The sequence below is a fragment of the Populus alba genome, chromosome 4, assembly GCF_005239225.2.
Source record: "Populus alba chromosome 4, ASM523922v2, whole genome shotgun sequence".
Taxonomy (NCBI): Eukaryota; Viridiplantae; Streptophyta; class Magnoliopsida; order Malpighiales; family Salicaceae; genus Populus; species Populus alba.
The window spans coordinates 22,388,640-22,415,465 of NC_133287.1; the positions used below are offsets into that span (position 1 = coordinate 22,388,640).

Genomic DNA, 26,826 nt, shown 5'->3' on the forward strand with positions numbered 1-26,826 from the left:
AAATACTTGCAATATTCCATCTAATCTTTACATAAAAATAAATTTATTTATGATAATTTTAAAATGAATTTAAATATTTTTAAAATTAAAAATATAAAGAAAAAAAATATATATATATATAACAATATTTATTATTTTTTATCCCTAAAATATCATATAAAAAACTTTTATTTTCAATATTATCTAACTAAGAAATATAAAAATAAAAATAATTATTATTATAGTTTTAAAACTTTTTCCGAGATAAGACCCTAATCACAAGTTAGGAGGGTTGACCTGAGAGGACATGGGTCAGCCCTAATTTTTTTTTTTAAATAAATATCGGAATGATGTTGTTTTAACAAAAAAAAAAAAATTAACATGTTTTCTACCTGAATTATGTGACGGGTCAACCCAAGTCAATTATGTGACGGGTCAACCCAAGTCTTTGACTAGATCAATCCTTCCTTAATTTATTTTTAAACATAGACCAGTTCTTGTATCGAGCTGACCAAGTCCCAAGTCAACTCATTAGGCTAGTTCAAGTTTTATAATTAAAGTTATTATAATATTATTAATTTTAATATTCAATATAAACTAAACTAAAATAATAATAATAATAATAATTATTATTATTATTATTATTTTAAAAATACATAAGTTTGCTAGTAATATATATTAAAAATAAAATAATTTTTTATATATTTTATTTTGTTTTCACTATAAAACAAACAATATCGTTAACAAACACAATTAATCATATCTCTATCTTCTCTTCTATATCTTATCATCGTATCTTCTGGCATCCAGGATACTAACTAAATTTTAACAAAACATTATTAGAACATTTTAATCTAAATTATAAAATATTTTTTATTTGCTTTCTTGTTTCTCTCTCTGTCTTGTGTCTAAGAAAAAATATAAATAATTACTATGTGAATGGTATAAAAATTTTAATTTCATAACCGTCTAAAAAAATTGAAACAAAAAGGAGCATTTATCTTGATTTCAGTATTATCATGTAGGATAATAAATCATATTTTTATTATTTTTTCTTGATAATATTTAATTTAATAATTATTTGCATGAATATAGAGTTTTAATCATTCTTTTATGTATCATCATCACGATCCGATTTTCTACATTTTGATAAGAGTCAAAACCTACTCTAATATAAATTCATTGCACAAGAGAGAAGATTATATCACTAATGATGTTTCAAAGAACTTGCCATCTTAAAAATATATTTTAACTCGGAATTTTCAATAAATTCATGAAACACATGATTGATTGACTAGTTTAACACAAAAGGAAACGCATTTGCTAACATAATTTCAAGAAAGAATAAAATGGATTGATAAGCTGACACTGGAAACTTGTATGTCTAGAGCACCAAAATCATATGTAACAAGAACAAGTTCATCTAAGCAATAAGAGATCAATCAACATTCAAGTGTGCCTTTTGCATCATTATTGGAATAAATGCAGAAAAAAATATTAAATTCTGTGTTGTTGCTGCTTTTCTTTGAAAAGCTGCCTAGTATTGTCACAAAAATGTGTGGAACAAATTGTAATTTCCTCAATGGTCAAAAACCTCAATGCTCTATGAAAACTAACTGTACAACGTCCCCAAACCAAAACTTTTTGGAGAGCTGTGAGACAGCCTCACCAATGCACAGCAGCCCCACCAATGACTGTCAGTGCACGTTTGGGAATCAATGATTTGATTGTGGTTGTAGCTTTTAGCTGTGGCTTTTAGGTGTTTAGCAATACTTTGAAAGCTAATATCACAGCTTCTTTCATGTTTTATTTGCAGAAGCTACAATTTGTAGCTTTAAACGCCACAACCACAACTTTCCCAAACGGAAGAATGCTATAGAAATCATATCTTAACTCTTCCAAGATACGAAAAGGAAAATTAAAATCCCATTACCGTTGAGGTTAGGTTAAGCAAGGGAACCAACGCACTTGGAGCGAATTTCCGAGCAAAGAGGTAACAAACAGATGTCATCTCTGAATTATAGGAGCATAGCTTCCCTTTGTTCCGAATGGACTTTATAAAGCCTTCTGTAATATCGATGCCATCATATGTTGGTGGGTGTGGTGCAACGGTTGACCAATCAACCCATGTCACAGTCCGATTCGCATTAAGTGACCCATGGAACATGTTTAGGTAAGTAGGAATGTAATGCTCGTCAGGATAGCATGCAGGCCTACAATATTTCTTGAAGATGGTGTGGTACTTGGTGTCTGAAACTAAATAAACAGCCAGGTCGCGTTGGATCTCAAACCATTGTGACCCTTTCCTCCATTGATACAGGTGAATATCAGGAAGCATTTTCTGGTTGTAACGACCACGTCCATAGCGGGTAGGTGCATCATATGACTCAACAAAGCTCTCTTTTGAACGAATGAGATACTTGTAGACAATAGAGAATTTGTAGATAGGGATGCAGCTCTCAGACAGGAGAACAAAACGTTCATTTGAGAAATCCAACAGGGCATTGGCTAGAAGGCGCTTCTCAGCATCAACCATTGATATTGATCCCCATTCAACATCCTGGAGAGAGGAAAAATAAAGAAATTCATAAGCAAATACAAAATGCAAATCATGTGCGCATCACTTCTATCAGATATAAAATGCGCATGGGAGAACATAGGTGCATTTGCCAAACAAACAAAGGCAATGCTCTGTTTGCAGGTAACACAAAGCTAATAACACAACAATAGCTAGTCCATTACAAACAATTAGTTTCCAGTAACTACAGGATTTCTTCATAAAAAAAACAACCATCAACCATAAATATTTTTTGGTAAGAATGCATCTTATTAAGCTAACCACTGTGACTGTAGAGTAAATAACTGCAGAAAGCTTCCAATATCACTTTTTCGTATGAATGCAAACTGGCAGATTAATCAATTGCATGCATTTATATGCTGGCAAGTCTCTGTACTGAGCAATAGCATTCATGTATGTGATAGATGGCTTATCATGCACTTTTGCGAAGAGATGCTCCGTGCAAAATCCATAGAGTAATTTGACAAGGAAGAAAATGATGTGCATGATTTCATGAGCGGCCCATTCAATCTTCGAATTGATGTTTAGTGTGATCCTGATGATTTATTACGCTGTTAAATTCTTAAGAAACAGCAGTTAGATGGCAACGAGTGAAATGGTCCCACTGAAAGGTGATCAATCATATGGTTGTTTTACTCTGACTTGTGCAACACACATGTCCAACACATTATAAGAGATAGTTCTTGTCAGAAATGGTCCAAAGATTCACCAAGCTTCCATCTACATATTATTTCCAGTAGTGATAATCCATCAACCATCCCAAAATAGTGAAAAATATAGCACTAGAACAATGAGAAGAAGCTTAAATGAGAAGGGTGTGTATCTATACAGATCGAGCGCATGCGTAAAGAGAGGAATTGTGAAAAATTCATCAACAAACTTTCTCCAGAAAGGACATTCACATGCAAATTCATTAGGAATCTGAACCTATCCAACTCAATTTAGAAAGATATTACATCTGCGGCATCCATATCATGGCAATGTCAAGTATATTTCCAATAGATATCAGAATAAGCAAGAATAAAGAATTACCATAACCTAAAAACCATATTTTTTGGTTCATACCTTACTTGGAATCTTTCTTCCATGGAATGGAGAATCAGTGGAAACATTGAGCTCATAATCTTCATGAGTATGGACATAAATGGAGAAATACCCGGCATGACCCCTAAAGAACCTCTCCCACAAAGGCAACAGAGGCAAAGGCCCTCTAGTCAAAAACATGAAAGCAACTTTAGGCACTCTATCAAAGGGATACCCTTTCTTATATGGCAACATAGAAGCCCTCCAAAGGACCTCGTCATCAGTCATACTATGATTCAAATTGTCTGGATGAACAAACCCCTCCATACTCAAACAATCAACCTTCTCACAAGTCCTCAAAATCGTACAATTATCATCAGAGATCTTAGGAGAAGCAATGTTGTTAGTGAAAGTTAACTGTGCTAGCGAATCAAAGTATCGGTTGATGTGAGGACTTGTAGCTATGCCTATGATTATACCAGCAACAAAAATAACCAGCAATGACAACATTTGAACCAGTTGAAGCAAACCGATGTGCTTTTCTGGTGCATCTTCTCTATCCCATCTATTCCTTGCCATCTATAAAGTTTCTCACTTTTCATTCAAAGAAACCGAAAAGCCAACTAATTTTCTTCCTCGATCAGAGTTGAACTCTTCCACTGCAAGAACCGTCAACAAACGATCCAGAGACTACAACTTTCAGCGATGGTCAAGGAAAACAAGGAAAACCCACCAACTAAAACACTGATTAAACCCCAAAAATCAAAGAAATCAAGAAATTCAAGAGATGGGTTCTGAAATTCGAAACTAGTGCAGGAAGATCAAACAAAAAAAAACAAAAGAAAAGTCAGGTCTTTGAGATCAAACCCAGATGTAAAAGTCAAAGAAAAGCAAAAGAATCGAAATCACCGTAAAAAGAAATTATTTGAGGGAGATTTATAGGTAAGTGTTACTGTGGAAAGTAATGTGCTGAGGTTGAAAACGATTTGTCGTTTGAGGGGAGAGAGACCGGGAGAATCCGAGTGTTTGTTGTTTATTGTATTGGTGGAGACTGGAGACACGAGAGAAAAGAAACTTGGAAAGGAACAAGGAAAGAGAGATGACAAAGACGACACACAATTGTGTTTTTCCGTTGTGTTTTGTGTTGCGTATTTGTAAGTTATTACGGTTAAAAAGATTATTTGTTCTCTTGAAAGTAGTTTTATTCAGGAAAATAATTTTATAAAAAATGATAAATAAATAAAAGTGAATTTTTTTTTTTGTTAGAAAGAGGAAAACGTTTTTCTAGAAAAAATATTTATTTTACAAGTTGACTGAAAATCATTTTATATTTATTAATTTTTTTTAAGTTCATAAAATATAGAAAAATTCAAAAATTCAAAAATTAAATTCAAAAAAACTATTTTTCATAAAACAAATAGAAAGAAAATCAAGAAATTAGAGGTTGTTTCTCGCATACTTTTTTTAAACTTAATCTAAGTTAAAATCAAGAAATTAAAATAAAATAATATTATTTTAAATAAAAATACAATACTTAAGTTAACTTAGTAACTTGTAAATTAATCTAACAACCCAATAACCCAAACCCTTTTCCAAGTCAAATTCAAGTCTAGTATTCTTATTTTAATTATTTTTATTTTGATTTGTTTTTATTGAATTATTTCTTATTTCATTATTCAGGTTTGGCAGGTTAATCAAAGTTTATTCGGGTCTTTTTTGTTTTTTAATTATTATTTTCATTTTATTTTTTAATGGATTGATTGAGAATTTAAATTTAATATGTTTTATTTATTTATTTTCTATGAGATTATTACAGTATCATAACTCGGATCATAGATTTTACATATTAACTCGGGTTCATCCAGTATATTGTTATCTTAATATGTTAAAAACAATATCATCTTAATTTTTTTAATTAAATTATATTTTTTTCTAGTTATTCGGTTATTTTTTTATTTTGTTGGGTCATATTAAATTAGTTTTTTACAAAGAGAAATCTATTAGAAATATATAAATACCTTTTCAACTCTTAAAAAAGTTAATCCGATATAAAGCATAGCACGAGTAAATGATGCAGTTAATATTCCTAATTATTAAGCTTTATTAACTTGGCCATGGTTGATATTATTGGTTGTGCTTGTTCGTTTATTAATATAGAATTGTTTGGTAATACGTTTGACACTGTATTTTTCTAAAAATTGATGCTTTTAATTTATTTTTAAGTATTTTTTTAAAAAAATTAATATATTCAAGATATTATTTTAATGTTTTTTTTTTTAGCTAAAAACATACTTTAAAAACATCAAAACCTCGATTTTAAATGGCTGAGAAAATCATGTTAGTCACAAAGTCAATTTTAATTGTCTCTTTTATGAAAACCTGGTTTAGGGTTTGATATAGGCTCTTAAATAAAATTATATTTGATAAAATACAAAGTTTGATTATTTAAGAAAACACAAAAACGAAGAAAGAACAAGAAAAGGAAAAAAAATATATGAATTTTTATTTTCTTGTAATTTAATGGCTGAATAAATTTTATTATTCTTAAAAATAGAGGAAAGCCATGTCCTTCACAAAGTCAGTTTCTTTTCTAGGGATTTGACAGAACCTCTCGTATAATATTCTCCTTCAATGCAATACAAAGTTTGATTCTTTACAGAAGAACAAAAAGGGGAAATGGGAAATCATGTTCACGTTCCTCTCTAGGGCTTAAATTCCACGTAAAGTAGCAGAAGGAGAAGGAAAAACGGAATGTGGAGACAGAGAGTGTTAGTGTCATCTCGGGTGAGGTTGTATTCAAGAGTTGCGCCTCAAGTTGTCAGAGTGACAGCCAAGAGTGTAGCCAAGTTGGGTTCTCCAAAAGAGGGGCCAAAACCTCGTCAGCTCCTGTCCTTGCCCCCGTTTCCTGGTTTTCCTTTACCTGGAAAGAAGTCTCTTAATGCTTGTCATGTCACTGCTATCAGCTGGGTCAAATACTATTTCGATGAAATCCAAGATTCTGTCATTCAGTCTCATTTTAACAAGTCCCTCGTGAGTATTTCTTTTAAACGTTTGCATTTCCTTCTGATTTTCTTTGTTGAGATATTTTGATTTATTGCCTTGCTTTAGGTTCAAATAGAGTGCCCCAGTTCTAGTGACTCTGTTGAAAAGGAAGGGCTCGGAAAATCCATGAGAAAGGTTTGTTTAAATTTAGGTGGTGTTCGATTGTCAAAGCATTAGATTGATTATAAAGGAGGTTTTTTTATGAATCTTTTATTCCATGTGAGTGAATGTTCTACAACACAGCTCGTGTGCAGATTAAACCAAGTGATGTCATGGAAGTTGGGGCGAGAATTCATATTCCTGTATCAGTTGCTGAGACTGCAATTTCCAAGAGGTTTGATACCATACCAAGTGGAACTTTGTACCCAAATGCTGATGAGATAGAGTATTTGCAAAGGCTTGTCAAGTACAAGGCATGTTTAACTTGGCTGCTTTTCTGTCTCTTCATGTTATTTTAGTGTGCAAACAAGTAGTTCTGATGCTAAATCGTTAAACGCCGGTTACTGCCTTATACTTGTTCCTTTTTGCGCTGCTTTTGATTTTGCTAAAACTTCTGAATGTTTTGCCTGAGCTGCTTTTTGCTTGTCGATGCCCATATACAAAGATGTTATGATGCGTTTGTGGTGTTTTTCCAAATATGTTTCTGTTTTTCTTTTTTTAATTATTGTTTGGTGAATTTTCAGGACTCTGCTCTCCTTGTGCTAAATAAGCCGCCAAAGGTTCCAGTCAAGGTTAGAATCTTAAATCCCATTATTTACTGGGTTGTCTCGGCATGTTTCGGCATGTTTTGTTGCCATTGATTTATTTCCATAATGCAATGGCTTTAGGGAAACATGCCAATTCACAATAGCATGGATGCTTTGGCAGCTGCAGCTTTGTCTTATGGTTATGATGAGGGTCCTAAATTGGTATGCTTCTAGTTCTAGACAATTGTGTTCATCTAGTCATTTATGTAGTTCAATCTGTAACCTTACATTTCAGTTTATCTTGTTAGTATTTGTAGGGATTATTTTAAATTCAAGGACAATTGGGCAACATTTAATTGAATACTTGGTAGTTGTGGTTGTATATCTAGGATCAGGAGTTATACGATTCCATGTATAGCTCAGGGATCTGATACTGTACATGAAAAGATAATAGAATTTGGCTAATTCCTTGAGTAATATAGTTAAACAAATGAATTGATGTGTTTTATTTTCAGTGGGTAGCTAACCTCCCTGCCTTGAGGTTTAGAGGACCTTGAGCACATGTGTATTTAAAGGTACCAAGGTTGTATTTAAAGTTAGAATTCCCTCCCTCTTGCTCGTGTACATCACAAAAGGGCTGCAGGAGAGAATTTGTCATCTTGATTGATAAAACAAAAAAAAAAAAACCAGTGGTCTGCTTGTCCCCTTTGATGTACTATTTTTTTTTAATTACTATAGTATTTATATATATGGATGCATGCATAAATATTTGCTTTATACTGTATTAATGTAAATGCAGTTAAATTTCTTGAACATTGTTGAGACAGTATGAAATGGCATAATCCAGGAAACAATTTTGGGGGAGATAAATCGTGGACACCTTATCTTCTTGGGTTTCTTGGGTTAGGGCTTAGTGGATTTGGTGTTAAACCCTGCCTATTGCATGATGAAGCTAATTTTGGTCTTGGATTTGTTGTTGAATCACTTGCAGTCATCATAAATCTTCTAACTGTACATACTGTTTTCTCATACTTTCATCAGGTGCACCGACTTGACAGAGAGAGCAGTGGCCTCCTCTTATTGGGTCGAACAAAAGAAAGTATAGCTCATCTCCAGTTGTTATTTAGTTACATAAATAAAGCACAATCCAAGTGTCAGGTAAGTTATGTTCATACAGCATGAGGGCAGTGAATGCTACTTACAGAACACAACACAGCAGATGGCTAAATGACTACATCCCTTTTGTTTGCTATGACATGCTTTGGGAAATTTTAGGCGTGGAATGATGCATGTGAGGCAACATATCAACGATACTGGGCATTGGTCATAGGCTCTCCAAAGGACAAGGAAGGCTTAATTAGTGCACGTCTTTCGAAGGTACCCTCTCTCTGTGTTTTCTGTGTTGGCACTAGCACATGCATGCAGAATCACTGTGGAAACTGCAGATGGAATCTTATGAGACATCCAAGTACTTGACCTTTGTATTGTGTACCTGTTGCTACTGATTGTAGGTGCTTCTTGATGATGGGAAGACAGAGAGAGTTGTTTTGGCCCAGCATTCAAGCTTGGAACCATCCCGAGAGGCTGTAACTGAATATCGAGTCTTAGGTCCTACAATAAATGGATGCTCATGGATCGAATTGCGTCCACTTACTAGTCGAAAGCATCAGGTAAGCCTCTTACTTGAGTACTCGCAAATTGAGTAAAGCTTCTTATACTCTTTTTTCAAGTCATGGGCGTAGGGTGGGAAGCAATCTAAAGGTGGAAGTGTTAATTCCCAAAAGTGGCAAATTGAATGGGGATAATCTCAAAGTCAATTTTTTACTTGAAGGGTTGAAAACAAGGTGATGAAACCCCATCTTCACCAGAGAAGGGAGATGGGATGATGAGAACAGCCTTTATCATGATGCCAACACGTGACCAAAAGACCGAACAGAATAGCATTTGGGTTACTAAATTCTAAAGTGGTAGAAAAGGCATAATTTATTGGCCACTAAGTTTATTAAGGTGTTCGGTTTCTGATGGCACAACAGCACTCGTGTACCTGATGCAATCCATGCTTTGTTTGCACATGATAGCTGTTTGCAGATGTTTGTTGGCATATAGGCACACCTACAAAAATTTATATGGTTATCATATTGAGCCTAGAGTACAAGAATGAATCTACAAAGAACAATCTTTATGTTCTGGTTGATTTTCATCATTACTGTTTTTCTTTTATCAAAACAGTTTATCCACGCATTGCTTAATTTTACCTGCAACTACAATAGCAAACCACAAGGAAGAAATTTGGCGGTGTCAAATACCCTTGGTCTGTAATGTCAGTACCTACAATATTGAAATCAACCCAGTATGTGGGACATGTGTAAGAGAGATAGAATGCCTGCCAACTTTCTGTTTCTATGGTGGTTTGACATCAGAATTTAGAAACATAATGGTTCTATTTATTTCCACACATTCTTTTGTAAGTGTAATAAAGAATGAAGTATGGTTTTGCATCTGAAGAATTTCTGATTCTCTCTTCAATATACAGCTCCGTGTCCATTGTGCGGAAGCTCTCGGAACTCCAATTGTTGGTGATTACAAGTATGGGTGGTTTGTGCACCGGAGATGGAAGCAAATGCCTAGAGTTGATATAGAACCATCTTCTGGGAAACCATACAAGTTACGGTGGCCAGAAGGTGTGGATATTCAAAAGGGAAGTGTCCTGGCAAAAGTCCCCTTATTGCATCTCCATTGCAGGGAACTCGTGCTCCCAAACATTGCAAAATTCCTTGATGTTTTGGACGGGAAATCAGAAAATGTGCATCCTGCACTTAGCACTAGACCAGACCTTCTAAGGTTTGTGGCGTCGATGCCTTCCCACATGAAAATTAGCTGGAATCTCATGTCCTCCTTCTTGGTATAACAAATATTTCAGCTGATTTCGTTAGTCATGTAAACCTGAAAAAGCTCAGAAGCGTTGGATATTTTAACTACTCCAGCCAGAAGTAATTAAGCTGCTATATGTAGAGGATAAATTCTATAAATTAGGTCATCAGTAGTGAAACATGGTTCCCAAATTTCATCATGATGCATGAATCTGCTTTCTTTTTACCTTGTGTGTGTGAACTGGGAGAGTAACTTCAGATGAGAAGATTACAGAGATCAGATTGGGATGATGGCACGCTCATGATGTTCCAAAATCCAAGTATATAAATGATAGGTTATTTAGTATCTAGGATATTGGTTAATTAATATAACTAGATAGGAAGCTTTATTCTCATTAGATCAGGGAACACCAAACTAATGGTGAAAGCTTAACCTGCTAAAACAATCTCAAAGTCAGTATTTTTATGGAAAAAACAATAAATAGCTTAAAAAAAAATTAAATTCAAGTAAAATTTTAAAATGGTTAATGTTTTTAAATGAATATAAGTTTTTTTAAGTGATAAAAGTTCTAAACTCTTATCTGAATGGTTTGAAGTATATTTATATTTTTTAAATCTTGTTGTTTTTAGGTGAGAGAGATTAGAAAAACTGTTGTTTTTCGTGGTATTAAGGAGTTGAAATCTTGTATATTTTAATAATAAAAAATAAATATTTTTTACATATTATTAATAAGATGTTATGTGTAGTGGGTTTTTTAGGAGATATTTTATATATTTAGAGACATTGGGAGATCTTTAGGATATATTTTGTATATATAGAGATATAGAAAAATCATGTAATTGTTCTTCTAGAATAAGAGACATCATAGCTTATTAAAAAATATATATATATTAAATAATGTTTTTTGTAGGAAACAAACACAGATTTTAGAAAATTACTTTTCTTAATAACAAACTTTTAAAGATTACTTTATATTTTCATTTAGACTTCGAATATCAAATGAAAACATGGGAATGATGCCATATATTACCTTTTTAATTAAAACTTATTTGGGAGTGTGGTTGTAGTTGTTTTTTAAAGTATTTTTTTATTTAAAAATGCATTAACATGATGTATTTTTTTATTTTTTAAAAAATTATTTTTTATATTAACGCATCAAAATGATCAGGAAACACTAAAAAAATTATTAATTTAAAGTAAAAAAAAAAATATTAATTTTTTTCTAGAACACTTTTAAAATGCAAAAAAAAACAAACAAGTTCTTATTTCAAAATTAATTTATTTTCAAGTGATGTCATTAGACCACCGGCTACTTGTGCTGTCAAGAGAAAATCATATAAATTCGTGGATCCCTATAAAATAAAAATTGCCGGTCTCTATTATTGTATCAATAATCTAAAAATAATATCAGGCATTAACACTTCCTATGTGATATGATTTCCTAGTTATAATAATATAAAAGGTCTTTTGAATTTCTAAATTTGATGCCGGCAAATTATTATTATTATTATTATTAAAACCTCAATTTAATCACAACCTTTTGCATATCCGTTTTAAATTACATGTAAAGCAACCTATTTTGACCAAATAATAATTTATAAAAAGAATTTAGTTTTAATTACTTGTACACAACAAACATCGTGTTCCTTGTTTAGGTTGCTTTGCTCTTTCCATATGTTGACTTCTTTAAATATTTTTTATTTGGTCTTGATTTTTTTATATTAACTTATTAGAATTATAAATAAAAAATATTTTTAAAAAATAACTCAAATCACACAAATAAAAACATCAATGCGTTAAGACCACTTGCATCTTGATTTTTTATTTGTGTGATTTGAGTTTTTTTTTAATTTTTTTAATTTAAAATTATATTAAATTGATGTTTTGTTTATGATTTTAATAAGTTAATATAAAAAAAATATAAAAAATTTATTTTAATATATTTTTAATTAAAAATTATTTTTAAAAAACATCATTACATAATTATCAAACACACACCACACAGGATATTAAACAAGTCATAATTATTACATCAAATGTTAACTCAGTACAAGGTACAAGATAGATCTAGATTATAAATTAAATAAGTTAATTTAAAAAAAATATTATTATTTTTTTTAAAAAAAAAAAAAAAAAAGGCGATCAAGACACACTTGTACAACTGTACAAGGGGTTAGGTCAACATGCAAGGCTAGGTTGAGTTTTGGAATCCAATCACTTACCAATTAAAAAATCATGATCATATATTTTGTTTTCAGCACATGGCGGCTACCAATTGGTTGGTCAGCAAAAGAAGTCAACATATGCCAAGAGCAAAGCAACCTAAACAAGGAACACGATCTTTAATGGTGATTTTGTATGTGTTTAATAATTGGTGTACGATGTTTTGTAAAAATATTTATTATTTGAAAATATATTAAAATAATATTTTTATATTTTATATTCTAATATATTAAAATTATCAAAAAAATATCTAAAAATACATAAATATAAAAAGTATTTTTTAATGAGTGATTTTGGATCTCCTGATATGTTGATATTAAAAATAAAATAACAATTATTTTGATGTATTTTTAATTGAAAGCACTTTTAAAAAAATATCAAACTACAAAAACAAACATACATGCAGAGTTATCTCAGTCTCATAACTCAAGTTGTTGATTTTAAATATTGGCTCCATTTAACTTCAATTCTTTTTTGAAATTATTTTTTTTAATTCATCTTTTAACATGAGGATATTAATAGCGTGTTTAGCAGTGTGGTAACGGTTGCTTTTCAAATAACTTTTCATGCCAAAATGCATGTCAATGATGTTTTTTCATTTTTTAAAAATTATTTTTAATATCAGCACATTAAAACGATTCAAAAAGTATAAACCGCACTCAATTTTAGCAAAAAAAAAAAAACCTTTCAAATTTTTTGGGAACGCAGGTTGAACCGCGTTCCCAAACACTACCTGAGTCTTGAGCTTTCTAGTTTCTTACCTTTTCTTCCTCATGGGTTTTCTTAGGTTATGGGTTAGTCAAGTTAACATAGGATGTTATAGAATTATTTTCAATGTTTTTTAATGTTATTCTTTGAAGTTAGGCTATTGGGTCTTGAGTTTTGTGATTTTTTATATTTTTCTTTTACATAGGGTTATCTCTAATTGCAATGTAGTCAGCTTAACCCAAGGTGATTATTTTTTTTTTTCATTATTTATTTATTTATTTAACTTAAGATCCTTTTTTCTAGGTCATTTTTTTTTAAAAAATAATTTTCTTATCTCAATCTCATGCCATGGGCAGGGAGTTTGTTGAGTGAACCTGTGTTGACTCATATTTTTTTCTTTCGCATTTTTTTTTTATAGTTTTATCACTTGATATTAGATTGTTGGGTCCTAAAACTTTATGGGTTTTTTACTTTCCATTATACAGGGTATCTCAATCTCATATTTACTGTGTTAGTCAAATTAACTTAAATTCCCTCAGGTTATCATTGTTTGAATATATTTTTTTATGTTAGAAAAAAAAAATTGACCCGACTCACAATAGCGCGGAAAAAAAATCTAGTATAAACTAATTGAGGAGGGGAATTTATTGTTCCCCTCTTAAATTTGTTTTATTTTATTTTTTATTTTAGTTTTTTTTTTAATTTTATCATTCAATATTGAATTTATCTATCTAGGTTTCATGATTCAGGTCGCAAAATTGACAGGTAAACTCAGGGTTTTTTGTCCTTTTCTTAGTTGATTTTTTTTTCTTTTAATTTTTTTCTTTAACACTTGGTTGATTTATCCTTTTTAGTTTAATTTCTATGAGGTTATCCCGATTTCATTACATGGGTCATAGGTCTAGTAGTAATTTTTTTTTTGTCATTTTAATTGATTTTATCTTTTAATTTCATCATTTAACATGAGGTTGATTGAGAATTGAGATTCATAATTTGTTTTGATTTGCTTTATGTGAGGTTATTTCAATCACATGACTTGAGTTAAGGCTTTGACAGAGTAACTAGGGTTGACTTGAGTTGTTTGTTTTTTGATCTTTTTTTTTAATTGATTTTTTTTTAATTTCATCATTTAACATTGGATTGATTGGAAATTAATTTTTTTATTTTTTTTATTTGCTTTTTATGGGTTCATCTCAATCTTATGATTTGGTTGATGGATTTAGCAGGTTAAAGATTGATCCAATCTCATGATTCGAGTTGTGAATTTATCATGTTAACCTGGATTGACATTGAATCGATTCAATAAGTTTTTTTTTCCTTTAAAATTTTAAAAAAGATATTTTCTTGAATTTTTTTAGTCAAGTTATGTTTTTAACGATTGACATGAGTTATTTTGATTTGTGAAGTTAATTGAGTTAATCCCCATAAAATTTAAACTTTTTTTACTAGAAAAAAAAAATACCTTAACATTTTTTTACCTTAAAAAAAACTGATCTAACCTAAAGTGTAGCGCGAACCAATTATCTAGTGTTGACTAAATAGACAAATGAAACAAAAGCTATTAAAGCAAGCTTGGCTCATGACTTGGCCAAAGAGCCGTGGTCAAAGGCTGAGTGTATTTACCTGAATCAATCCCAAACTATGTTATTTTAAGATTTTTTAAGGAAAAAGTTAAAAATATTATTTTTTTAAAAAAAGTTCAAAATCTAGTTTTGACTTGATTGTGGGTTAATTTACAACATCGAGTCATACCACGACAATTTTTAAGTGTGTTTGTTTTTAAATTCAAAAAATATTTTTTAAAATTTTAAAAATTTTAACTTCAAATTATTTTTATTTTTATGATTTTGGATGTTTTGATCTTCTAGTATTAAAAATAAATTTTAAAAAATAAAATGTATTATTTTAATATATTTACAATTAAAAGATATTTTAATAACACAATCTCAATTCTCAGCCATAACTAAAGAAAGGATAGGATCGGCGTGACACCATATTGATACGTGAAGGCGAGGATAATAAACAATAAATGAAACCACTCAAATACGTGGTAGAATGTGGTCGGCCAACGAAGCCGACGCAAAAGGAGGAAATCACATGACAAAAGCTCTGGGTCAATGAATAAACGTCCCCTCCATTTATTTGTTCATAATTTGTTCAGAAAAGAGAAAAGAGGTGGTTTGGTCTTGATGCTCATAATTTGAACTTGAAAATCTAGTTTGAAAGGAAACAAATTTACTGCTGCCCCATGTCTAGAAAGTTGTATGTAATTGACATGCAAATACAAACACAGAAACTTTGACAGAGAGGAGGAAAAGGGGGGGAGGAAGAAGAAGAAGAAGAAGAAGAAGAAGAAAAGGGTTGAAAATGGAGGGTTACAGTGATAGAGAAAATAATGATTTAGAGATAGATGATGATAAGGAACACAGTGTGTCAATGTTGAGAGAGCCATTTCTTGTTAGGAATAGAAAGAACAATACTTCACAGATTGCCATTGTTGGTGCTAATACCTGCCCCATCGAAAGCCTTGATTATGAGTAAGTCTCAATATTCTTATTCTCTCTCTTTCTGCTAAATTTTATGTCTTTTTTGTTCTTTTTATGTTAATCTCCATTGTTAATGTTACCCTTTCAGTTTCCATTTGTTTACCAATATTCTTATTTATCAATGATCACCTGGGTTGATGTTATGGTAGATCACCAGAGAATGCATTGATTTGTTGTTGTTATATGGAAGGTTGAATTGGTTTAGTAGAAAAGGTATTGATGGCTTCTTCATTTACTGTTTTAATTGTTCCCATCATATCAATTTTCCTGTTCTCGTTCTGGATAGCTAGAAATTGAAGGAAAATGACAAAAAAGAAGGAACTTTTGTATATTGTGTTCTATGTTTTTTTTCGGGCAATGACAATATAGGAGAAAAGGGATTTAATTTAATGCTTGAATTGGGCTTTAGAACAAATAAGATCGCTCTCGAGTGAGTCAAGATGTGGATGTGGTTGCCTGTTCTTTTTATTAGTAGTTGTTGAGAACTAAATTAATTGTGGAGTTAGTTTCAATAAGAAGCATTTCTTGGACTCTTATCATTAGGCAAGTAAAGGTTGACTAGTTACAAGTAATGATAGAGGATGACGACCATGATCTTGTGTTTCTTACTGTTCAGTGAGTGTACTCAGGCTGTGATTGGTCTTATAGAATTGGGCTGTTAAAGTTATGTGGGGAACACCCCTCTTTCCTAGGCTTGCCTTCCCATCCTGCAGTCCACCTATGGCTTTCAGTTGGTGACCGTAGCTATCCTTTCAGTAACCTTAGGATGTTCACTGGTGCCTTCATGCTCTCCTTACTGAGAATGGAAATGCTGAAATGCTTTAAGTTATGGTATTGAAGGGGGAAAGACATTATTAAAGTTCAGAAATGCTCATAATAATTTAGTCTTAAATATATTGTTAGAAGTTCTAAGCAGTATGCCATTTGTGCTGGAAGTAATGCTCGATTGCTACTGCATTCTGACCCACTTGTGTCTATGTATTTTTGCAGGATTGCTGAGAACGAACTTTTTAAACAGGACTGGAGGTCGCGAAAGAAGGCTGAGATATTTCAGTATGTTGTCCTCAAATGGACACTTGCTCTCCTCATTGGGTTAGGTACAGGGCTTGTCGGCTTTTTCAATAACCTTGCCATTGAGAATATAGCTGGTTTCAAACTTCTTGTGACAAACAATCTCATGCTTAAGGACAAGTAAGCGTAATCTAACTTAAAGTGTCTTCTTTATCATGCTGAAACTGCACTAATTTTCAGCTTGAGATTATACTATGTTCGTATTCTATACTACTATGAACAACTTTTTGCTGCATTTGGAGATCCATTAGGCATTGAGAGGGTAGCAATCCTTAGTCCCACACCATGCCCGTTCCACAACATATGACCCCCATTTGGAACCCAAGATCTAGTATTGGGTGTGCCTTTGAGGACACAATTCTACAAAGATGACAGTTTTTTTCCTTCTATTTTTGTGATAACCTATCCTAGTTTTTGAGCTTGCATTTTCAAAAATATATCAATCATGATAGCCATCCGAATCCCATCAATCTACATTGAGTATGATTGTTAATTTTATTTTTAAGTCCACTCCATGCTTGATGTGCCCCCAAGTCTGATTACCATTTTCAGTTTGAAATATCAAGATATATTATTGGGCAGTAATGACCTTACATAAGTAGGCTTGGGTGCATGCACCGCCATGATTATGAGAGCTATAAAAAGTTGGATCTATTCAAAGAAATCGTTGAACATTTGGTGATGCAGTTCTTGTGCACGAGAACTGTTGTTTTTCCTTCACATTCTGTTGAATTTCCCCCATTTTTTGTTCCTGGTAACAACATATTTCCATGTTTAGGATACCTTTACTTGTGATTGGCTTTGGCTTCTATCTCGATATTTTAACTTATGTCAACATGTTTTTTTTGTTTTTTTTCACTTTTTATATATATGTTACACAACAAAGTTAATATCTGCGCTTCAGTTTTCTATTATTTTGCAAATCAAGTTGTTATAGACTTTTGTCTTATCTTAGCAGTGATACTTGGCTATATTTTATCATGAAACAACAAGATATATACTTTTGTGAGTTTTCTTATAATCAAACATGCTATGAATAATTCTTATTCCAGTACAGGTACTTTCAGGCATTTGCAACTTATGCTGGTTGCAATGTGGTTTTGGCTATTGCTGCTGCAGCCCTATGTGCTTATGTTGCTCCTGCAGCAGCAGGATCTGGTATACCAGAGGTTAAAGCATACCTCAATGGTGTAGATGCTCCTTCTATTTTGGCACCTGCTACCCTCTTTGTAAAGGTGAATAACAAACTATCTACAACTCTCTCTCTCTCACCAACTTCAGAAGTTATATTGGTTCCCTCTATACAATTTTTTGAATTTAGTGATTGTCTGAATGTTGTACAAGTTGTTTCCTCTAATTATACAATTTATTTAAGTCCTTACCACAGCTAGTTGTTTTTTGGCCACTTATTGCAAATTTCAAGACACCATTTAGAATTGTGGTGTTGGGTGCTTTTCAAAAGTAGTTTTTGCCTAGAAATGTATCAAAATAATTTTTTTCAAATCTTTTTTTATTTTTGACATCAGCAAATCAAAATTATCGGAAAACACTAAAAAAAACATTAATTTGATGCCTTTTAAAGACAAACACACCCGAACACAGTTGGAAACACAATAACAAACAGGCCCTAGCTTATGAAGTTGGGTAATAGTTTGTTAATAGCTAGTGATGTCCAAAGATAAAGAAAAGGCGGAAAGGTGAGAAACTTGCCTATCAACATAGCATCAGGTCACCTCTCAGATAGGGGATGATAACAAAGGCATAAAGGCCAGGTCCAATTCTCATGTTTTCAACAGACTGTAGATAAATCCAAAAATTATGATCTGCTTGTTACTAGACTGCATCAAAATTAGTCAAATCATTCTAATACTTCATTGGTTAGCCTCCAAACATTACTCCAAACCTAGCATTTTTTGTACAAGTCCAAGCTATTCATTCAACTATTTTAAATAGAAAGCTTGCCATTCTTCTGCATATTCTAGCCATTAGTAGAATGGATCACTCAGGTTATGCTATATGCAACAACTTGAATATTGTTTTTGAGGCATAAAAAAACATGCAGTTAACAAAGAAATCCATTGATTTTTCTGCATGCAAATGAATATTTGGTGACCAGCCAGTATATGTCTCCTTGAAACCCAATTAAAGTGAAATTGCCTTCCACATTGGTTTTATTTACATGTTTGATGAGTTTGGATGTGAATACGCTGCCTTGTCAGGATACATGGGGTGAAACTAGAAGTCACAAATCATTTGCATTAGTTCTTCCCATTGACCCTTTCATCAGAACACAAGCAAAGGCTAAACGAAGAGAAGAATTCTGTTAGTGTCTTAATCTGAGAAGCTTTTGCTTCAAATAGTTTTTATGCTGAGTGTTTCCTTTATTCATGAAATAATCTACTTTCTTTCATTGCTTTGGAAAAGCTAGCAATTATGATTTCTAACACAGACATTTTTCCTGCCTTCTGTTGTTGACTGTCTTTCCTTACTACTGCTTTTAGTTCATCATGATGAGCTAATTCATCACTGACATGAGTGGGGGGAATCTAGTTTTATGGGGTGGTTAGGGAATCTCTAAATTGTTGGTTATTTACTTTTTTATCTTTAATTTGAACTTCTCAGATATTTGGGTCCATATTTGGAGTTGCTGCTGGATTTGTTGTTGGCAAAGAAGGACCCATGGTGCATACTGGTGCTTGCATAGCCTCCTTTCTTGGACAGGGAGGTTCTCGTAAGTATCATTTGACATGGAAATGGCTGAGATACTTCAAAAATGATCGAGACCGGCGAGATTTGGTCACATGTGGTGCTGCTGCTGGTGTAGCAGCTGCCTTCCGTGCTCCTGTTGGCGGGGTCTTATTTGCCCTTGAAGAAGCTGCTTCCTGGTACCTCTCTGTTCTTTCAGCATCCTCTCCTTCTCCCCATTTCTCCATCATTCAATTGGTATGGTAGCTTCTTTAATTTCTTATGTTTATGTTTGAATTGGTGTATCTTCTTCTATGATTCCAATTTACGTGGCAAAAATAGATTCTCATATAGATCCATTCATTTTGATTGACTAACTTGATGTTTTGTAAAACCCCAGAGAACTCGTTTAGCATTTAACAGGTTGCAGACAATTTTCTTTCACAGTTACAAGTGACCTTATTTCTGTAACCCTTGCTTTCCATGATTAGATGTTATTGGGGTGCTTTGTTTTTTTCAACTTCCACTTTTGAGTGTTCTTTTCTTCCTTACTCTACAAAGAGGTGAAATGTATTATTTTCTTGTATCATTCAGGTGGAGGAGTGCCCTTCTTTGGAGGACATTCTTCACAACAGCTGTAGTGGCAGTTGTATTGAGAAGTCTCATAGAATTTTGCCGAACTGGAAAATGTGGGCTGTTTGGACAAGGAGGTCTGATCATGTTTGATGTAAATTCCACAAAAGCTACTTACAGTACCCCAGATCTACTAGCAGTTATGTTCCTTGGAGTGATAGGAGGCGTTTTCGGAAGCTTTTACAACTATTGTGTTGACAAGGTCCTTCGCACTTACAGCATCATCAACGAGTATGCACCAACAGTCTCTTCATATTATTTACTGTTAATCTTTATCGCCATTTCATTTGTGAATAGCTATGCTTTATATTTCATCACCCATCCTGCTTTTGAACAGTTAAAACCAAACATGGAAAAGTATATTTTTATTCATATCTACGTTTTCAGAAAAGACTAATCCTGCTATTATTTTTAATTTCCATTGTAAAATTTTTTGTCTCCAACATGGACTGTTCAACTTCATCTTTCCAACTTTTATTTGTTGCTTTTGATTCTTGCTTTACAAAGACAGGATTAATTTTCTGACACAGATTTGTTGGTTTAGTTTCTCAATTATTTGCAATGCATGAATTAGTGGATGACTGACAATATATTTGCTGGTGCTGATGGTTTGAACAAATTACAGGAGAGGTCCTTCGTTTAAGATCCTGCTTGTTATTGTCATTTCCCTGTTGACCTCTTGTTGCTCCTACGGCCTCCCATGGCTTTCACAGTGCATTCCTTGCCCCCCTAACCTGGCTGAGCAATGCCCCACTGAAAGTCGCTCTGGAAACTTCAAGAATTTCCAGTGTCCACCAAACCACTACAACAATCTTGCTTCCCTCTTTTTCAACACCAATGATGATGCCATCCGCATCTTATTCACTTCTGGCAGTGAAAATGAATTTCACCTCTCCGCCCTTCTGGTTTTCTTCGTTGCTATTTTCTGCCTTGGCATTGTTACTTATGGCATTGCTGTTCCTGCTGGGCTCTTCATCCCAGTCATTCTTGCTGGGGCCTCTTATGGCCGTCTTGTTGGAACACTGCTCGGTCCCCTTTCTAATCTTGATGTGGGTCTCTTTGCCCTTCTTGGAGCTGCCTCCTTCCTTGGTGGCACCATGAGAATGACAGTTTCTCTTTGTGTCATACTTCTCGAACTTACTAATGATCTGCTTATGCTTCCACTAATGATGCTCGTGCTCCTCATTTCAAAATCTGTGGCTGATATTTTCAATAAGGGTGTTTATGATCAAATTTTGAAAATTAAAGGATTGCCTTATATGGAAACCCATGCAGAACCATACATGAGACACCTTATTGCAAGTGATGTTGTTTCTGGTCCATTAGTTTCATTCTCTGGGGTTGAAAAAGTAGGGAACATATTACATGTCCTGAGAGTAACAAGGCATAATGGATTCCCTGTGATTAACGAGCCGCCTTATTCAGATGCTCCAGAATTATGTGGGCTTGTCTTGAGGTATCATCTGCTTGTGTTGCTTGAAGGAAAGAAGTTTACAAAGCAGAGAGTAAAGATAGGATCAGATATTGTGAGGGGTTTCAAGGCAAATGACTTTGCAAAGGCTGGATCGGGCAAAGGGGTGAAGCTGGAAGATTTGGAGATCACAGAGGAGGAGATGGAGATGTATATTGATCTCCATCCTATTGCCAACACATCTCCATACACCGTGGTTGAATCCATGTCTCTAGCTAAAGCTGCTGTTCTCTTTCGCCAACTTGGCCTTAGACACTTGTGTGTGGTGTCGAAGACGCCAGGGGTAAGACTCTCCCATTGTTCATATACATGTTAACATGCAAATCAACACTTTGGATTTCGTTTCAGATTTGTGTTTATCCATTTTTGTTGCTAATGGTTTGTCTAGAATCCATGCAAAAAATGTTCGCGCAAAGATTTCCTCAAATTTCTCTATTTTGCAGAGGCCTCCAATTGTTGGAATCTTGACGCGGCACGACTTCACACCAGAACATGTACTGGGGCTTTACCCACATATTACACCCCACAAGTAGGGCAAGCAAGCTACTTAGTTGTGTGTTTTCTGCCTGTGAGGACTCGTTCTTATGGAGCTTTAAACTTTCCCTTGCCATTGCCAAACCGGGGGAATTATCGGACAAAGGATTCTCTGCAAGGAATGGATTTTACTATAATGGAACTATGAAACAGTGTAAGGAAAGTTGCTTATCTTAGAATAAGAGGATTTGTATTCTAAGATGCGTAGCAAGGGCATTGTAGTATGGTTGTTAAACCCAGTTTGGCTTGACTCGAAAAATCTACGACTCGGGACTCCTGACTTGCAGTAAAAGGCATTTTTACCCACAAGCAGGGCAAGCAAGCTACATTAGCAAGCCAATCCGCCCCTGCTTTGGCTCATGTGAATTTGCTAGCTTCCATGTATCAGACTATTAAGATGTATGTTTGATATTATAATAATTTTTATAGTTATTGTTTTAAAAAGGTTATAAATTATAAGCTTTTTAATTAGATAAAATTATATTATGGTGTGTATTGATTAATTAAATATTTTCAAATATATAGTTCGGGATAAATGGAGACCGCGTCATTGAAACAAATATAGCCTATGAACCTCACGCACCAAGTTTTTAAAAACAAACGCTTTGACCTTGCATAGCCTATGAACCTCACGCACCAGGTTTTAAAAACACACACTTTGACCTTGCATCACTTCCTTTGGAAAATATTGTGAAGTCTAATGTGTTTGATATTATAATGTATTAAAAAAATAATAAAAAATATTATTTTGATATTTTATCAAGTAAAAGTACACGTTAAAAATGCACTCAAAAGCAAGAGTTAATGCACTCTCAACCACTCATTTAAGAATGCATTAAGGAACATGCAAGAGTTAGATGCTTCAATAAATTCTAGTTATGAAAAGATAATTATTTGTATTCATATAATAATACTGCAAAAAAATCCTCGAACGATAAGGCTTTAAGAGATGGCAAGCGAAATAATAGCCATTGAAGAGCAACTTGCTAGGATTTTGAAATTTATGGATGGTAATGACAAGCCAAGACATTTTATGGAGCTCAGTAGGGTGATTATTTTCAGTTCGGTTTGATTTTTATTAAAACAAAGTAATTACATCAAATTTTTTTTTTAAAAAAAACCAAATTGAAACTGATTCAAACCGATTGGTTTCGATTTGGATTTTTAGTACAAAAACCGGTTCAAAATGGTTTGACTTGGTTTTTTTTTATTCGGGTTCGGTTCGGTTCGGTTTTTTCGATTTCAGGTTTATAAAACCGAACCAAACCGGTCAGGTTTTTTTAAAATTTTAATTGTTTTTTTCACGATTCGGTTTTTTCAATTATTTTTTTCTGGTTGTCTCGGTTTAATCGGTTTTTTGATATTTTTGCTCACCCTTAATGCTCAGTAACATCCTAATAGTTATTTTATTGGTCAATTTTAGAGAGAAATCATATGTAAATGTATTTTTATTATTTTTTGTGTGTTATGAATTTTTTTTCTACTCTAATCTTTGTTTTTATCCTTTTCTTCAAGGTAGAGCTAAAAAATAACTAATAACATGTCACTTCTTACTCCATAGTCATTATAAAATTTTCAAAGATGAGTCATGTAAACCCCTGGCCTGAATTTTTTAGTATTAATAAAAATTTAAATTTAATTTTGGGAATAATTGGGTTAATTAGAAAATAAAATAAGGAGATATTGAATAGATTGAAGTGGGTTTTAAATATTAAAAACCTTCATGTACGTTATTTTAAAAGCAGGCAGAGATAAAATATATAGTTGAACCAAAAAATAATTAAACTAGACTAGAGGGGGCATTGTTGTAATTAATGAGAAGATTGGCAATATAAATACCTTGTTGGCTTTCTATTGGAGCCATGGTTAGCCGGTAGAAAACGAGAGAAGACAAAGATAAAAAAACGATAGGAAGCAATACACTCAGGCAGCCATATCTCCGACATCCATCTTTGGGTGAGCTGGTTTTTGGATATATTGTTATTACATTCACTCTTTACAATTTTATTAGAGGGATTTTCAAGATCATTTTTTATTTGAGATAAATTATCATATAAAATATTCTAAAAAAAAAACATCATGAAAAGCAATCTAGATCGTTAGATGTTTTCACTTTCTTTCACTGTTTGATCAAACCTGGTTATTCTTTATATTATATACAGTGTAGATAAAAAATAAACACTCTGATATAAAATTATTCATGTTGAACAATAGCTCGTCAAATTTTCAAGCCAGTTTAGTTTTATTTCAATTTAAAAAGATCTAATTATTGAATTAAACTTAAATTTGGATACATGTTGGCCAACATGCTTATATACATATCATGATTTTTTTGTTTGTGATTTGGTTGTGAGTTATTCTTGTTTGAATCTTATGTCACTACAGCAACTTATTGAATTATTATATTCTAGCAACTTGGATACTATTGCATTTAGGGTACTGTTATTCCAAAATAAATTTGAAAATTTTTTTAATCCATATCACCATGGAAACCAATAATACAGGTAATCATAATTCTAGTGTTAATGAATTAAATAATAAAATAAAACTTGAATATAAATGTATAAATTTACAGGAGTGAAATATGTATATGCATTGAAATAATAGAAATATGTTATTCTAGGGACCTAAGTGTGGATTCAAAGGTTATAATAAAATGATGATGTTGAATTTATCCTGTTTTAACAAAGGATACTACCGTAGTCATAACATAGTCTGGAGTAGGAGTAGAGACTTTATATGCAACATGTAAATGTCTCACACCTTGACAATATCATTTGTATCACTTGAATTGTTATATAACTACAAGTTTTTTAACTGTGTATTTCATGACAGTTAATTGAAAGAAAATAGTGGGGAAAGAAAAAAAAAGAAATGTCATCTTAATTAGTTGTCCAAGAAAATTTAGAAGCTAATGAAATCAATGTGATACATTGATTTTAGAGTACGAGCATGAACTCCATATACATCAGGTAAATATCTCACACCTTGATAATTTCATTTGTATCACTTGAATTGTTGTAACCACAAGCTCTTTGAATGTGTATTTCATGGATATTAAATAAAAGAAAATAATGGGGAAAGAAAAGAAAGAAATGTGAACTTAATTAGTTGTCTAAGGTAATTTGGAAGCTAATGATATCAATGTGATACATTAATAATGATGTTTACTTTGATGGAAATATACTTGTTAAGAACTTGATTGGTCACTCTTGAAATAGAGGCTAATGACATCGGTGTCAATGTAATGAAATTAAATTGTTAAAAATAAACTTGGTTAGTTATTCTGGGTTTGGAAAACTAATGAGTTGTGTAAGTATCGATACTAGTTACATGACCAGCGCGATGCCGTTGCGTTAATTTATTTTTACTTAAAAAATATATATATATATAAAAAAAAAACTAAGGTCTAAAAGTGTTACGTCTTTCTGTAAAGTTATACCCAAGAGTCTTGGGTTTGGCTGCAACACTTGGCCTAAGAGTAATATTTATAATATTAATAATAACATTAAACTTGCATGACCCAAGTTTAAGTCGGTCTGACTACAATACTGAACCCAATAGCCTTGGATGTGGGTTTGGTGCAAGGTCGTGTCATAAAAGTATAATAATAAAATAGATTAATTAAAAAGAAAAAAATAAAGAAAAAAAAACGAACAGGAAGAAAAAAACTAACAAAGAAAAAAATATATATATTTTTTTGAATTAACTGGGTTAACTCTTCAAACCAGGTTAACCCGTCAAATCTTGAATTCATGTCGTGAAAGTTTGATAACTAAATAAGAAAAAAAATTTGATGGGTTACCCATAATTAATTGGGCTAACCTGTGAAACCAGGTTAATCCATCAAATTCGGATCCATGTCATGAAAGTTTGATAACTAAATATAAAAAAATTTAACATTAACAAACTAAATTAAATGAAAAAAATTAACTAAAAAAAAAAAAAAACAAAAACAAACAAAAGGCATCAACTTTTTCATTGTAGACCGCACTGTACAGTCCACAGTCAAAGGCATAAAAACTAAAAAAAAAGCAAAAAGAAAAAAAAAAAAAAACTAAAGGCATCAAACGATAACTAAATAGAAAAAAAATTAATATTAATGAACTAAATTAAATAAAAAAAATATTAATTAAAAAGAAAAAAAAAAATAAAGAAAAAAACATATAAGAAGAAAAAAACTAATGAAGAAAGAGAAAAAAAATTTTAATTAACTATGAATCAACTGGGTTAACCCATCAAATCTGGGATCCGTGTCATAAAAGTCTGATAATTAAATAGAAAAAAAATTAATATTAAAAAAGTAAATAAAAAAATAATTAAAAAAAAAAAAAAAAACTGAAGGCATCAGCTTTTTCACTGTAGATTGCACTGTGCAGTCCACAATAAAAGGTTGTGTCATAAAAATATGATAATTAAATAGATTAACTGAAAAGAAAAAAAAACTAATGAAGAAAAGAAAAAAAAATCTGAATTATCTGGGTTAACCCTCAAACTAAGTTAACCCAGTCAAACCTAGAATTCGCGTCATGGAAGTTTGATAACTACATAGAAAAAAAAATTGATGGGTTAACCCATAATTAATTTAATAAAAATAAATTAAGTGAAAAAATTAATTAAAAAGAAAAACCAGAAAAAAAATCTGGGTTAACCCGTTAAACCCGGAATGCATGTTATCAAAGTTTGAGATAGAAAATAATTTAACATTAACAAAAAAAAAATTTTTTTTTTAAAAAATATCCATTTAAAAAAAAACAAAGAAAAAAACAACTTAAA

The 26,826-nt window shown here is 32.2% G+C and overlaps 3 protein-coding genes across 3 annotated transcripts; 2 read left to right on the plus strand and 1 right to left on the minus strand.

The window, feature by feature from the left end:
- Nucleotides 1–1,311: 1,311 nt before the first annotated feature.
- LOC118031112 (glycosyltransferase BC10) lies at nt 1,312–4,646 on the minus strand. Its single transcript, XM_035035410.2, has 2 exons — nt 3,623–4,646; nt 1,312–2,539 (listed from the first exon to the last, which is right to left on the minus strand). The coding sequence occupies exons 1-2, from the start codon at nt 4,157–4,159 to the stop codon at nt 1,898–1,900; spliced, it is 1,179 nt and encodes a 392-aa protein (XP_034891301.1). The 5' UTR covers nt 4,160–4,646; the 3' UTR covers nt 1,312–1,897.
- Nucleotides 4,647–6,021: 1,375 nt separating this feature from the next.
- On the plus strand, nt 6,022–10,402 carry LOC118031111 (RNA pseudouridine synthase 3, mitochondrial). Its single transcript, XM_035035409.2, has 9 exons — nt 6,022–6,610; nt 6,689–6,757; nt 6,877–7,035; nt 7,306–7,353; nt 7,450–7,530; nt 8,350–8,466; nt 8,584–8,685; nt 8,820–8,978; nt 9,842–10,402. Exons 1-9 carry the CDS (start codon nt 6,332–6,334, stop codon nt 10,214–10,216), a joined length of 1,389 nt encoding a protein of 462 aa, XP_034891300.1. The 5' UTR covers nt 6,022–6,331; the 3' UTR covers nt 10,217–10,402.
- Nucleotides 10,403–15,130: 4,728 nt separating this feature from the next.
- Nucleotides 15,131–22,494, plus strand: LOC118031110 (chloride channel protein CLC-c). The gene is made up of 7 exons (XM_035035408.2): nt 15,131–15,647; nt 16,647–16,847; nt 17,785–17,962; nt 19,350–19,612; nt 20,007–20,276; nt 20,671–21,799; nt 21,960–22,494. Exons 1-7 carry the CDS (start codon nt 15,478–15,480, stop codon nt 22,047–22,049), a joined length of 2,301 nt encoding a protein of 766 aa, XP_034891299.1. The 5' UTR covers nt 15,131–15,477; the 3' UTR covers nt 22,050–22,494.
- Nucleotides 22,495–26,826: the final 4,332 nt, after the last annotated feature.

Excerpts from the sequence above, each read along its gene's own strand:
- LOC118031112 (XM_035035410.2), bottom strand. The coding sequence starts at position 4,159 with ATGGCAAGGAATAGATGGGATAGAGAAGATGCACCAGAAAAGCACATC. Across the intron at positions 2,540-3,622 it reads GAAGAAAGATTCCAAGTAAG|GATGTTGAATGGGGATCAAT; the intron begins GTATGAACCAAA and ends TCCTCTCTCCAG.
- LOC118031111 (XM_035035409.2), top strand. The coding sequence starts at position 6,332 with ATGTGGAGACAGAGAGTGTTAGTGTCATCTCGGGTGAGGTTGTATTCA. Across the intron at positions 7,354-7,449 it reads CGCCAAAGGTTCCAGTCAAG|GGAAACATGCCAATTCACAA; the intron begins GTTAGAATCTTA and ends CAATGGCTTTAG. Across the intron at positions 8,467-8,583 it reads AAGCACAATCCAAGTGTCAG|GCGTGGAATGATGCATGTGA; the intron begins GTAAGTTATGTT and ends GGGAAATTTTAG.
- LOC118031110 (XM_035035408.2), top strand. The coding sequence starts at position 15,478 with ATGGAGGGTTACAGTGATAGAGAAAATAATGATTTAGAGATAGATGAT. Across the intron at positions 19,613-20,006 it reads CTTGAAGAAGCTGCTTCCTG|GTGGAGGAGTGCCCTTCTTT; the intron begins GTACCTCTCTGT and ends TGTATCATTCAG. Across the intron at positions 20,277-20,670 it reads ACTTACAGCATCATCAACGA|GAGAGGTCCTTCGTTTAAGA; the intron begins GTATGCACCAAC and ends AACAAATTACAG.